This window comes from Panthera uncia, chromosome A2, assembly GCF_023721935.1.
Source record: "Panthera uncia isolate 11264 chromosome A2, Puncia_PCG_1.0, whole genome shotgun sequence".
Taxonomy (NCBI): Eukaryota; Metazoa; Chordata; class Mammalia; order Carnivora; family Felidae; genus Panthera; species Panthera uncia.
In genome coordinates this window covers 50894166-50907470 of record NC_064816.1, presented here as the reverse complement: position 1 = coordinate 50907470, position 13305 = coordinate 50894166, and the positions used below count along the sequence as shown (strand labels likewise).

At 51.7% G+C, this 13305-nt stretch overlaps 2 protein-coding genes across 7 annotated transcripts in view; one reads left to right on the top strand and one right to left on the bottom strand.

Moving 5' to 3' along the window:
• VGLL4 (vestigial like family member 4) overlaps positions 1-4278 on the top strand; it is a 164006-nt gene extending 159728 nt beyond the window's left edge. For all 3 annotated transcript variants that reach the window (XM_049642751.1, XM_049642750.1, XM_049642749.1), the window contains 2 exons: positions 2796-2919; positions 3339-4278. In XM_049642751.1, the coding sequence (XP_049498708.1) occupies positions 2796-2919; positions 3339-3610 (396 nt within the window). In that variant the 3' untranslated portion in view covers positions 3611-4278. The remainder of the gene's footprint in view (positions 1-2795; positions 2920-3338) is intronic.
• A 2629-nt stretch (positions 4279-6907) lies between these two features.
• The window catches only part of ATG7 (autophagy related 7), a 247699-nt gene continuing 241301 nt past the window's right edge, over positions 6908-13305 (bottom strand). For all 4 annotated transcript variants that reach the window (XM_049642730.1, XM_049642731.1, XM_049642732.1 and 1 more), the window contains one exon: positions 6908-7198. In XM_049642730.1, coding sequence (XP_049498687.1) covers positions 7166-7198 — 33 coding nt within the window. In that variant the 3' untranslated portion in view covers positions 6908-7165. The remainder of the gene's footprint in view (positions 7199-13305) is intronic.

Sequence of the window (13305 nt, the reverse complement as noted above, 5' to 3'; positions counted from 1 at the left end):
GTGGCTTTGACAGCAAATGGGGAGATGCAGGCTAAGGTTAAATACTAACCTGGGGGATAGTGTCCATCGGGATGGTTCTCACGTGGTCGGTCTTTCTCCAGGGCAGCGTCGGTTCCACATGCAGCCAATGTGGGTGGGGAGAGGAGTGAGTGGAGTGTGAGTGACACATTCTCAGCCTGGCCCTGCTGCTGGTTTGCTGTGGAGGCTCCAGCAGGTTACTCATTTCGGGCCTTTGGTTTCTCTATCTGGAAAACTAGGGTGTTGGGGGAGGAGTTTGCATCCCATGAGCTCACAGTCTGTTCCAGGTGGGTGTGTGGCGCTGAAGCACAGCGTGCATTCGGCCAGAGTCAGGGAGATGGGCCTGAGCTCGGAACAGGAGGGTGGTGGTGTGGCCTGTCCTGGGAGCCCTCTGCCAGGTGGGTTGGGGGGAAGGGGGGGAGGAGATGAGACTGCCCCCTGTTGTCCATGTGCACAGCCACCGTGTTCCCTCCATCTCGGGAGGTGCCCTAGAGATGACCTGCTGCCAGGAGTGAAGTTAGAATGTCTTCACAGCATCCCCTTGTTCATCGGTGGTTCTGTGTTGCTGGCCCCTGCTAGGTGGCCATATTCTGTCCGGGAGTGGCTGAAATAAAGGCCGCACGTTGACTTTATTCTTCTAGCTTTATTCCAAGCTTCTCTAAATTCATTCTAGGACGCTTTACATTTCTTTGCCTTCTGTGACCACCTCCCCAAAACATGTCCCCACTTTGCGACATTGCGTCAGCCAGGACTCCAGTTCCAAGGAACAAAAACCAGCCTGAGCTGACGTAAGCACAAAAGGAAGGGAGTTTTATTGGGAGGACCCCGGGCCGTCTCCTGGAGCCCAGGGTCATGGGTACAGCAGTTACCAGGAAGGAAGGGCCGGCCCTTGCCTGGGAGAGCTGGTGAGGAAGCCAGGCTCTCCCTCCCCTGGCTCTGCACCAGCCCGGATCTCTGCTGCTCACCCACCTAGCCAGGTTGGCACAGCCATCCCATGGCTCCTGAGACCAATCTCAGTCTCCTACTGAGCCTCGCTTAGTAGCTGGCCCCATGCCTGGGTCAGATTTCCAGCTTGGCCTACAGGGCAAGGTCACTTTGGCCACAGCTATCTTAGCCCTGCCTCGTGGATGGAGGTCAGGAGGTGGGGAGAACATGGGCTCAGCATTAAAAAGACCCTTCGGAAGGTAGGCTTCAAGCTGCAGGCTGTCCTCCATAGGCAGCATGACCAGCCCCTGAAGGGCAGGACTCCCCTGTCACCACGGGCTTGGCCCCCAACCCCTCACCTCAGGTGGTCCTCCAACCCCTTTGCAGCTGCTCCTCTTCCTTTCTCACACGTGGAGAAATGGAGGCTAGAGGGGTGCGGCTACTGCCTGATGAGTGGAGGGCTGGCATTCACCGCAGGTCTACTTGGCCTCTGAGCCTTGTTCTCGTGGCGCCATTTTTGCCCATACCGGGATGGGTTGCACTCACTCCATCCCCATTGCTGATGTGTTGAGCTAATAAATGAAACTCCCTACTTTTCCTTAACGTGCTGCTGCTAAGCCACATCTTCCCCCATCTTGGATGTGAGTAATTTCATGTTAGATCCAAGCACGTCCTGGCTCATCCTTGTAGGTCCAGATCTTTATCACAGAACGTGTTTTTCACTCCTGTTCATTTCCCATCATGGGAAGGTTTGCTGTGCAAGCTTTTCGTATCTTTATCCTGGCTACTGGTTGAAATATTTAAAGGGAAGGCCAGGGGTGGACGAGCCCTGATCCCCCTCACACTGACATTGCCCTCCCCCCCGGGCCCTCTGGGCGGCCCTTCAACCAGCTGTCTTCCAGTTGTCTTGCAACTCAGGGCACATCCTTCTCCATCTTGTCTTCTGCACTGTCAGGAGAGGTCTTTCCTGGCTGGAACCTTAGGCGGCTATTTGATTCACAGACCTTCTCTGTCCTGGATACCAGGCCAAGGTCTGGGGATCCAGAAACGCTTCCTGGTCCTTGCTCTCAAGTGTGCCTGGGCTAGAGGAGCCAGGTGCCGGTGTCTTCTGGGTGCACTTACAAGGGGTGATTGACTTGCTGAACGTGCAGGTGGCCATAAAAGTCTTCACAGAGAGGATAGGTGAATGAGGTTTTAAAGGATGAGCAGAGTTTACCAGGCAGACAGTATTGATGTTCTTGGGGCAGGGGAGAGTGTCGGCAGAGCAGAGGGGGTGAGGGGTGGGATACATCCTGTATTTCTGCCTCTGTCGTGATTTGTGTGGTCATAGTAGAAACTGACTGGAGCTGTCTCTAGCTTAAGCAGAAACCGGGAGTATGTCGGAAGGGTCCTGGGATGGCTTGGAGCACCCGGAGGGGTACAGGGCACACCGTGAGAGAGGCAGGGACTGGGCTGCTCTTGGGGACTTGACTGGAGGGGCTGTGAAGGCTTCTCACATACCCACCGAGGCCCCGCTCACTGAATTTGCTGTGGTTTAGCAGGTTCTCTTCAGTTTTGAAGTCAGAGGCAGCAGACAGGCTGGGCTTCACTTTGTCTCTCATCAGGAAGGGCTGCGGGACACGCTCACGGCAGAGGAGGGGAGGGTGCTGACAAGGGCCTTGCGCGGAGGAGCCGCGTTCCCTGCAGGCAGGATGGGTGCCTGTCCACGGTGGCAGAGGGACACGGAGACGCGTCTTCCCTCGCAGCTGCGCCGCGTGTGGAAGGACTGGGGTCCCGGCTGGGGCGAGCAAGCGACGCCACTCCCTGTCTGCCTGCTGAAGCCGCAGCTGACCCCAGCCTCCTCTTCTCCCCAGAATCGGCCTTCGGTGATCACGTGCGCCTCGGCCAGCACCCGCAACTGTAACCTCTCGCACTGCCCCATCGCGCACAGCGGCTGCGTGGCGGCCGGGCCAGCCAGCTACCGGAGGGCCCCGAGCTGTAAGTCACCCTGTGTGTGGGGCGGGAGGCAGCCGGGCGGGGGCTCGGGCTTCCTCGTTGGGTAGGATTCAAGTGCAGTGTTTGCAGTTCGGCATCGTGCCGTGGACGGAACAACTAGCCCCTGGAGCTTGTTTTATAGAGGTCGGAAAAAGTGTGGGTTGTTTTTGAGCCCACAGGCACCCAGCATTGTGTCTGGCTTGAGTGGGACAGAGGGAAGAAACCTCTAGGATCCTGCTGTAGTGGGACAAGATCTACAATTACTTAAGACCATGCACTCTCTCTCTGAACTCACACCTAGTCCAGGGTGGCACGTTGCTGTGTTCAGAGAAGCGACTTGCCCAAATGCCCAGCTAGGGCGGGTGGAGACGGGCCCTCTGTCCCCAGAGCCCTGACCGACTGCTGTCCTACCCCCCCAACAGCCACCACCACCTGTGACCCTGTGGTGGAGGAGCACTTCCGCAGGAGCCTGGGCAAGAACTACAAGGAGCCCGAGCCGGCGCCCAACTCAGTGTCCATCACGGGCTCCGTGGACGACCACTTTGCCAAAGCCCTGGGTGATACGTGGCTTCAGATCAAGGCGGCCAAGGATGGCGCATCCAGCAGCCCCGAGTCAGCCTCGCGCAGGGGCCAGCCCTCCAGCCCCTCGGCGCACATGGTCAGCCACAGTCACTCTCCCTCCGTGGTCTCGTGAAGGGAGCACCACCCTTGAACAAGATGTCAATCTGCATGGTTTGCCTGAGCTTTGAACAGTCAGTGCTTAAAACACAGAAAAAAAAAAAAAAATTTGTGGGGGGTGGGGTAGGGGGAAGGGTAGGGAAGGGATGGTTTATTCGCAAAAACCATGTCGTTGGGATTTTTGTTCTGTTTTGTACTTGCTTGGTATTCGTACCTGGGGGCCCTCCGACACGAGAGCAGGAGCTGCACGTGGAGCATCCGATGTAGCGTCCTACCTTCCTGCCTCAGTTACCAAAGAGACCTCTGATGCAGGTCCGCTGCCCTGACGGGGGCCAGGACTCCACGGCACACGCTTTCTCAGTCACAGGCCATGACGTTGGTGACTCAAATGCTTTGTGCTTTTTATTTGCTTCTCGAGACCAGGGTGTGTGTGGCTTAGCTTCCATTGCGTGTTTGGTCCGGCCCGTGCGTGCGTGCGCGCGCGCACGTCTACTTGAAGAGAACAGAGAACTGTCGCGTCTGATTTGCACTATTGGAGGAGGGCTAAAGTTGCCTGCCTGACAACTTTATGTGAGATGCTAGTACTCTGAGGGCAAACTGCTGAAAAACAAAGGGTTTAAGGATGACATTTCTGACCATTTGTGTTTTTGTTGTTTTTTGTTTTGTTTTGTTTTGTTTTAATTTAGACAAAACAGCTTTGGAAGGGGAAGTCTCATACAGGTTATAGGTCTTTCTCTCTAGATTTCAGGTGCTCGCAACTGGACTGCAGACTCTACCAATCACGGGCATTTTTACCTTTCCTAAACACTGCAGTTTGTTAGACTAGAGCTGAGGTTGGACGATTCTATAGTGCTTTCAACGTGATGCATGTTTTAATGGAGAAAAATAGCTGGTTTCTATTAATTGTATAGATAGTAAACAAGAACCTTAATACTTACTAGCTTCTTTTCAGAATTAGTTTATTTTTGTCAGTTACAGTCCTAGATATACTTACTGCTGGTACAGTTGTACTCTGAGATTTGTGTTTGGTCGTCACACTACTCCTGAGCAGCGCGGGGCCGCCCGGCCCTGGAGACGGGCAGTCGAGTCGTTGGTCAGCCGCGGTGCAGGATGCTGGAGTTTTTGCTGCCGGCTGACATTTATTTTTTGCATCCCTGTCTGCTTATTACTAGTGCCCAGGGGAGTTGGGATTTGTGTCTTCCAACTTCCCTCCATGCAGAAACCGTTCCCTTTCAACCCTTTTGGCTGAACAGCAGATTACTGACAATCTGTGATATGGTATTTTGTGTGCTTCCTCGTACGCTGGGGCCAAGGCAGTATACATTCCTCTGACTTTATACAGTTATTACTGCATTTATTATTGTTTGCTATAGTAATAGCTACTAACTAGAAATTAGGCAAAGAAGAAAGCATGACGGACACAGCTGTGGATGTTCAACAGCTGCTCCTCTTTTTTGTGTTAAACGTACATTTCTATTCTCCCCACCCCTCCACCGTGCGACATTCCAGCCTCACCCACCAGAGGGCTTAAGACACCTGCCCTGGTGACACAGGCGTGACCGCCTCCCCTCCCCACCGTGAGGCACCGTGGACTCGCGGGAGCCCTCCAGGCTGGTTTTCAGTGTAAGAAAAATACAAGTTAGCTGGTTAATTTTGAAAATGGTCACTGGGAAATAAAAGTCAGCGGATTGGCTCTTGCTGTGGTCACAGGGTGGCCGCAGGTCTTTCAAAAGGCGAAAGAAAAGCCCTTCTCCTCTTGCCCCTGCACACATTTCACTCCCACTTAACTGGGCTTCCAGGCTTTCGCATTCAGGCCCCTATATTTTCTGTAGGAAGAAATCAGTGAGAACACTTTTTTTATATAGGTAACTTTAAGACCATCATTACGCTGTGCGTAAAGAATGTACAGAGAAATTTGTAGGTATTTTTTGAAGAACAATTAATTTGTTAATGATATGTAGCTATTTAATTTTCCCCTTTCCTATTGTAATCATTTTTTTTTTTTGGTTTGGAAAAAAAAGTTGATCTTTTTTTTTTTTTGTCGTAGATTTGTCTGTAAAAGTGCAGGAACACAGTTATTCTATGAGAACACTGCATCTGCCTTAATAGCCACTAGTTTGTTATTGCTACAGGCTACTGAGCGTTCACAGGAAAACAACCCCACTGCTGGTGGGCTCTGTGAAGAGCAGGCTCCTGGGACAGCCATCTAGTCTGTCCCCAAGCGAGGCCGTTGCTTTGGGAGGAACGGCCCCGGGGCGCTGGCCTATCTGGGATAGGTGGTACCCTGGAGGGGCACCGGCAAGTGGGGAAGCAGAAAACCAAACATTTCACTGGGAAAGGACACACTCCCTGGCCTCGGGAGGAGCACAGTGAGTTCTTCACAGAGCCACGCCGTTGCAGTGAGTTCTGACCGTTCTCTCCATGTTTGTAAATCTGTAATATACCATTCTCTGTGGCCTGTTTTCCTGGAAGAAAAAAAAAAGGTTTGGCAGGCCATCTTTTTTTTTGTACTTAAAAGTAGCCTTAAGAACAATAATAAAGTGCTCTTAAACCACAGGCTGTGTGTGTGACCCGCGGGCCCCGGGGAGGGCTCAGTGGCCCTGCACCAACAGATCCCACACAGGCCGGAACACCGCTGACCACCTGGCCTGCAGAATCCCCACTCTTGTAAGAGCCAGCCTCAGACTCCACTCTAGCCTGGGTCCTGGGCCTGATACAGTAGAGGGCACCCCTGGGTGGGGCAGGCATCCCCCTCACTTGGCTGCAGGAGAGCGGGCTTGGGTGCCAAGGCCTCCTCTCCGGGGCAGGAGGGCACCTGCCCAGGCAGCAGTGGCAACTTCTTTCTTCCCCTGAGCAGGGACGGACAGATGCTCTGCCCACACATGAGGACAGGCCAAGCGGCGGAGGAGCCGTCTGGGTTGCCGTCTGTCCATACTGGAGTTCTGGGTTCACTGGGACGAGTGTGGGCCCTTCTGTTCCACATGGAGGTCAGCTCTCCTGCCCTCCCTCTCCAGCAGACCAGGCTGACAGAGCTCACAGGCACATCAGCCCTCGCTGGTGCCCACAGGCCCCTCTCTGGGGTTTGCATCGTGGCCCAGGGACCCTGGTGCTGCCCCCACAGTGGCTGCCGGAAGGAGCTGGTTTCTCATTTCCCCATTGGCTGTGTGTAGGGCTGACTTCTTCCCTGTCCTCATTGCTGCCCCAGCCGGGGCCAAGGTAGGAAGGATCCTGGGAGTTTTCACTATCAAACACTTGACCAGAAGAAGAAGAAGAAGAAAAAAGAACTCGTGGAGGGAACCAAGTCCAAGATCAGTGGCAATGCCAAAGCCAAGGTTATTATTTAGCTCAGAACTGGCGGGATCATGAATCAGGAGAAATGGAGAACCCCAGAAGCTCCTGGGCAGTGGAGAGGGGGCCCTGGTCCTCAAGGTATGCAGAGGAGGGGACCAGAAAGATGGGAGGGGCGCAGCGCCCACAGTCACCTATCCTGGAGGTGGCAGTCGCATTCGGGCAACAGAGAAGTCCTCCACAGGCAGCCAGGGAGAAGCCAGCCACACGAGGGTGGGCCGCATCAGACCGTCTCATCGTCGCTCATGTCCCAGATCTGTGTAGAGAAGGGGAGACGTTCAGTGTTCAGCCGGCCGGTGGTGCCCGCTGATGTGGGCTCAAACCTGCGCTGGGTGATGACAAGAATGATGGCTCCCACCTGCAGATGACTCACTGCACGCCTCAAGACACCCTTGGCACTAAGGACAGACACCCTATTTCTTGTATAATGAGAGCAAATCCCAGAGAAGGGAGGTCATTTACCTGAGGCCTCACTCACTGCTGAGTGAGTGAACCAGTGGCTAGCCTGGGGGCGGGGGTGCTGAGATTTGAACGGGGAGCGTGAACACCCCTCACCTCCACCATCCACCGCACAGCAGCCATCCCTGCCCCGACCGGCCCCGCTGCCTCGTTTCTGCAGCACCGACCACCATCCCAAATCATCCTCTCCAACCACCTCGCTGCGCACTGTCTGCCCTCACTGAGCACAGGATCTCTGGCTCGTGCGCTTGCTCTGAGGGGGCCCAGCCTGCCTGCGCACACACTTCCCACCGTGGCAGGTTCCCACTCTTGGGCGGCATGTCAGCTGCGGTCCAGGTGCCAAATGCACTACAGATGGCACACGTGGACAAGCACCGAAGAGCTGTCTGTCCCTTGTGAGTAAGCTCTCTGCCCACCAGCCCCAGGGGAGACAGCCAGATCCTCTCTCTGTCCCTCCTTGTGTGTCTCTGGTGAGCCCCAAACTTCTGGGGCCAACCTTCATGGGGACAGCGGGGCTTCCTCAGCCGTGCTGCTGTGAGACGAAGGAGCAGGCCTGGAGGCCCGTCTAGCTGTCCCCCAGAGGTCTGGCTCTTTTGCTGCAGCTATCTGCAGGAATCCCTGGGAGGGAGCCCGAGGCCAGCACGGAGGCCCCCCCCAGGGCTCCTCACACCCTGGGATCCCTGGGGGGGCTGGTCCCTGAACTTATGCCTCCAGACTTTCAAAATTCCTAGAATTGGTTGCAAAAGGCCACCTCAACCCTAGCAGAGCTGAGAAGGAACATCATGTTTACACGAGGCTGGCCCAGGGAGATGGGGAGGCCCGGCCAAGGTAAATATCAACACCAGCTTGGCTTTCAAAGTCAAGGATGTGGAAAATAAATACAGAGGGAAGGAAATTTCCTTTATCCTGAGGTCCCAGTTGCCTGGGCCGAGCGCTGGTGGTGGCTGTGCCTCTCACACCCATCCCCCTTTCTACATACACCCTACTGTCCTGAGATACCAAGATGGGATGCGCAAGCCAAGATCCGGATGCCGGCAGGAGCAGGGACGGGTGGGGAGGAGCTCGGTCTGGGGTCCGGCCACCTGAATGAGGCCAGGCAGGCCCTGCCTTTCTCTGGGTCTAGCTCCCCACCCAGCAGATCCACAGTACGACTTGAAATAGACTCTGGGGCCTGGGCCCTCGATGGGATTTGGTGGTGGTGGGGGCCGGGGGTGGCTGCATCTCGAACCAAGGGTGCACTCAGGAGCCCACGTTTGTGATAATCCTCTGGTTCAGACCCCCTGACTGGGAAACCAGCCACCAGAGGGTTCGCTGGTGAGGTTCATCCATTCTTTTCACTCAGTCATTCAATAAACATGTTTGTGGAGCCCCTTCCTGTGCTACAGCTGCATAGACCTGGTGCAAATACTCCCTCCTCCAGTCCTCACAATAGCCTGGGAGGTGTGGATGGAAGCACATTCAGGGAGGTAAGACGGCTTGCCCTGGATTACACAGCAAGGTGTGGAGCTGGGAGCACAGGTGTGTGGGAAGAAGTATGTGAACAACCGGGGCTGCCCAGGGCAGGCCGCACAGAGGAAGGGGCCATGGCCTGTGGGCTGTAGCCTGCCAGAAGTGGGAGAGATGCCAACCAGGACCTGGGAGGTCTGTGTCAACAGGCAGTGCCCTCTGTGAATAGATGGGGTTTCTCATAGGACACTGGGGGGCCAGGCCCAGGGTAGGGCTTTACGGGAAAGCAGGAGCTCCAGGGAGCCTCCATCCACTTTATCACCCGTTTGGTTGCATCTCAGCTATGGGGAAGGGTCCTCAGCACCCAGCCCTGCCTTTGCACACCGTGGTGGGGGAGGAGCAGGAGAGGTGCAGGCTCTGGCCCTGGCTCCTGGAGCCCCCAGGTGGTGCAGGGCATCAAGTGAGGCGTCCAGAGGGCTTATGATGCCAGGACTCTCCAGAGGGGGGGCGGGGGGTAATGGGTTTTACATAACTGCTGGGGGATTTTCTAGGAGTTCCCTGGGCCTGAAGAGGGTTTCTCCACTAGGGTAGCCAGTCCTTTTCCCATCCTCTGGGCTCAGGAAAGCTTAACTGTAAGCTTCTAGAAACTTAAGGCTCCACAACCCATTACGATCTCACTTCTGGGTGGAATCTAAAAAAGCTGAACTCAGAGAACCAGAGAGCAGAAGGTTGGTTGCCAGGGGCTGGGGGGAAATGAGATGTGGGGCAAAGGGTACAAACTTTGCGTTATAAGAGGAGTAGGTTCTGGAGGTCCCGCATACAGAGCACGGCAACTACAGCGAAAAATACTATCTACTTGAAACTGGCCGAGGGAATAGATCTTAAGTGTTCTACACACACACACACACACACACACCCCACAATAACCATGTGAGGTGATGGCTACAGTAGTTAACTTAATAGTGGCAATCATTTCATAATGTATATGAAATCACCACTTTGTAAAACCTAAATTTATACAATTTGTGTCAGTCACTGCTCGGTAAAGCTGGGGAGGAAAAAACAAACGACAGCGTCCTCTCACTCTAGAATAAGGACTCGAGAGTGGGGGCGCCGGGATCAGTCTGCTCCCCGCTGTGTCCTCAGCCTCCCTCACACACCTGGCATAGAAGGGGGCCCTGTGGATGTCCTCTTCAGGATGAATGAAGGTTGTATTAAACTGGCAAAGATTTAAAATGTGTTGATACTCAGTGCTGGCAAGGGAGTGGCAAAACACTTCCAGAAGGAATATAAATTGGTACCATATTTTTTAACAGAAGAGATCTGGCAATATATAATGCAAAGCTTTAACAACATTCAGGGGCGCCTGGGTGGCTCAGTCGGTTAAGCTCCCGACTGTTGATTTCAGCTCAGGTCACGATATGGTTTGTGGGTTTGAGCCCCGTGTTGGGCTCTGCGCTGTCAGCACGGAGCTTGGGATTCTCTCTCTCCATGTCTCTCTCTGCCCCTCCCCTGTTCATGCTCTCTCTCTGTCTCAAAATAAACATAAAAAAATAAAAATACACATACTCTAAGGAAGAGATAAATGATCTCCTTTTTGCAGATGATATTCAAGTACACCTAGAAAACCCAAGAAAATAAAAGCTAATATGAATAAAGACAATAAAGTGTTCAGTAAGACAGCAAGGTATAAAATTACCAACAACAAATTCTAGCCTCCATATATGCAAACAGTATCCAGTTGGCAAAGAGTGAGAGAGAAGAGCCCATTATAAGCGATGCAAGGGATCCAACTCGGAATGAACCTACACGAAATGTCTGACATCCACATGGAGAAAGCCCTCCCACACAGTCCTGCAGGGGTCCTCCCTAGAGTCTTATGGAAAGGAAACTGAAACGAATGGGGGAAATGTTCCTTGTTTGTGCACAGGGCGATTCAACAGCAATAAACATGTCAACTTCACCCAAGTTCATAGAGAGATTTACCACACTTTCAATTTTAAAAAATCAACAAGTATCTTTTCTGGAGCTAGACAAGCTGGTTCTAAGGTTTATGAGGAAAAACAAATAAGCAAGAGTATCTAGGAAAACCTTGGCAAAGACAAGCAACGAGGAGGTTCTGTATGTTCAAACATGTCATAAAGTCTCCAATTTAGAGAAGGTTACATCACCATGGGAACAGACAGATGGGCCAATGGAACAAAATGAGTCCAGAAACAACAGAACAGTATGTCCAAGTACATATGGAAATTTAGTATCTTAATGATAAAGGTCTGGGGAATATGATCTCAAATCACTACCAAAAGATGGACTTTTTAATAGAGGATATGGGGACAACCAGACAGTCATTTGCAAAAAGATAAAACTGGGGCGCCTGGGTGACTCAGTCGGTTAAGCATCTGACTCTTAGTTGCAGCTCAGGTCATGATCTCATGATTCTGCACTGACGGTGTGGAGCCTGCTTAGGAGTCTCTCTCTGCCTCTCCCCCTGCCCCCACCTCAAAATATATAAACTTAAAAAAAAAGATAAAACTGATTCCATGTCTCATTGTATACCAGAATCTACTCCAAATGGGACAGGTCTAAATGTACAACAGCAAAATCATACAAATACTAGAGGTACATGTGGGTAAGCTCCTTTATAACCTGGGAGTGGGGAGCCTATAGCTTAAAATCTTTAAGCAATAAAACAGATACACTGGATTATGTGAAAACACATGTGTGCAATTATACATAGAAAAATCATTCTATGCAAAGTTGAAAAGACAACCAAGTGGGAGAAAACACTGCATAAAGGGCTAATCTCCCTAAAATACAAATAGCTCTTAAAAATGAAGAAGAGAAGGGGCGCCTGGGTGGCTTGGTTGGTTAAGTGACTGACTTCAGCTCGGGTCATGATCTTGTGGTCTGTGGGTTCAATCCTCACATCAGGCTCTGTACTGACAGCTGAGAGCCTGGAGCCTGCTTCAGATTCTGTGTCTCCCTCTCTCACTGCCCCTCCCCTGCTCATGCTCCCTGTCTCAAAAATAAATAAAACATTTAAAAAAAATAAAAATAATCAAGATGAGAAAGACCAATAAACTTATTCTTTTCTTTTTTTTTTTTTAACGTTTATTCATTTTTGAGAGAGACAGAGCTTGAGTGGGGGAGGAGCAGAAAGAGCGGGAGACACAGAATCCGAAGCAGGCTCCGGGCTCTGAGCTCTCGGCACAAAGCTCTATGTGGGACCTCGAACCCATGAACCTTGAGATCATGACCTGAGCTGAAGTTGGCCCGACTGAGCCACCCAGGCGCCCCTTTTTAAAAAATGTTTTTATTATTCATTTTTGAGAGAGACAGAGCGAGAGTGGGGGAAGGGCAGAAAGAGAGGGACATATAGAATTTGAAGCAGGCTCCAGGCTCTGAGATGTCAGCACAGAACCCGAGGCAGGGCTCGAACCCACGAATCGCAAGATCATGACCTGAGCCCAAGTCGATGCTTAACTGACTGGGCCACCCAGGGGCCCCTAAATTGATTCTTTCTTAAACAAACCAAGGACATTGGCAGGTCACAGAAAAAATGGAAAAGAGCCTTTAAACATAAGAAAAGGGGTTCAACTGCTCAGAATAAGAGAAATGCTAAAATTTCATAGGATACAAAAAATGCTAACCAGAAAGAATATTGAGTCTTCACAAAAATCAAAACTTCTCATCTTTATTCCACTAGAAAGAAAAATATCCATAGTGTATATAAAAAGGACTTGTAACCAGAATATATAAAGAACTCCTCCTGCTCAATAGTAGACAGGTAACCTGTTTTTTTTGTTTGTTTTGTTTTTTTCTTATGGGCAAAAGATGTGAATAGACACTTCACAATGAAGGAAATATAATGGCCAGTAAGAACCTGAAGAGGTGCTCAGCATCCTTAGTCCTCAGGGAAATGCAAACCAGAAAGAGGCACCACACTGTACCTTCTAGAACCGCCAAAATGAAACTAGGCCGGTAACAACAAAATTGTGTCAGGCTGTGGAGCAACAGGAAGTCTCGCACAGCTTCGGGCAGGGGCAGAAACTGGCAAAACCACTTGGGAGCAAGGTCTGGTGACTTGTACAGTGAAACATCCACACGATGCAGCCAGTCCACTCCTATGTACCCCAAAGGCACGAGAACACGTGTCCACAAAAAGACTGCTGCAAGTATGTTCACAGCAGCTCTATTCCTAATAGGCACAAACTGGAATCAACCCAGATGACTCTTGCCAGGCAAACAGAGAAACAAACAGAGGTACATCCATACAGTGGGTACTACTCACCCTCAAAGGAACAAACTACAAATGCACGCAAGCGACGCGTATGTATCTCAGAGTCATTATGTGGAGTCAAATAAGCCTGGCACAAAAGATCCATATATACCATATGGACCCATGTATCTAAAATTCTCGACGTGGCCAAACTAATTTATGGAGACAGAAAGTAGATG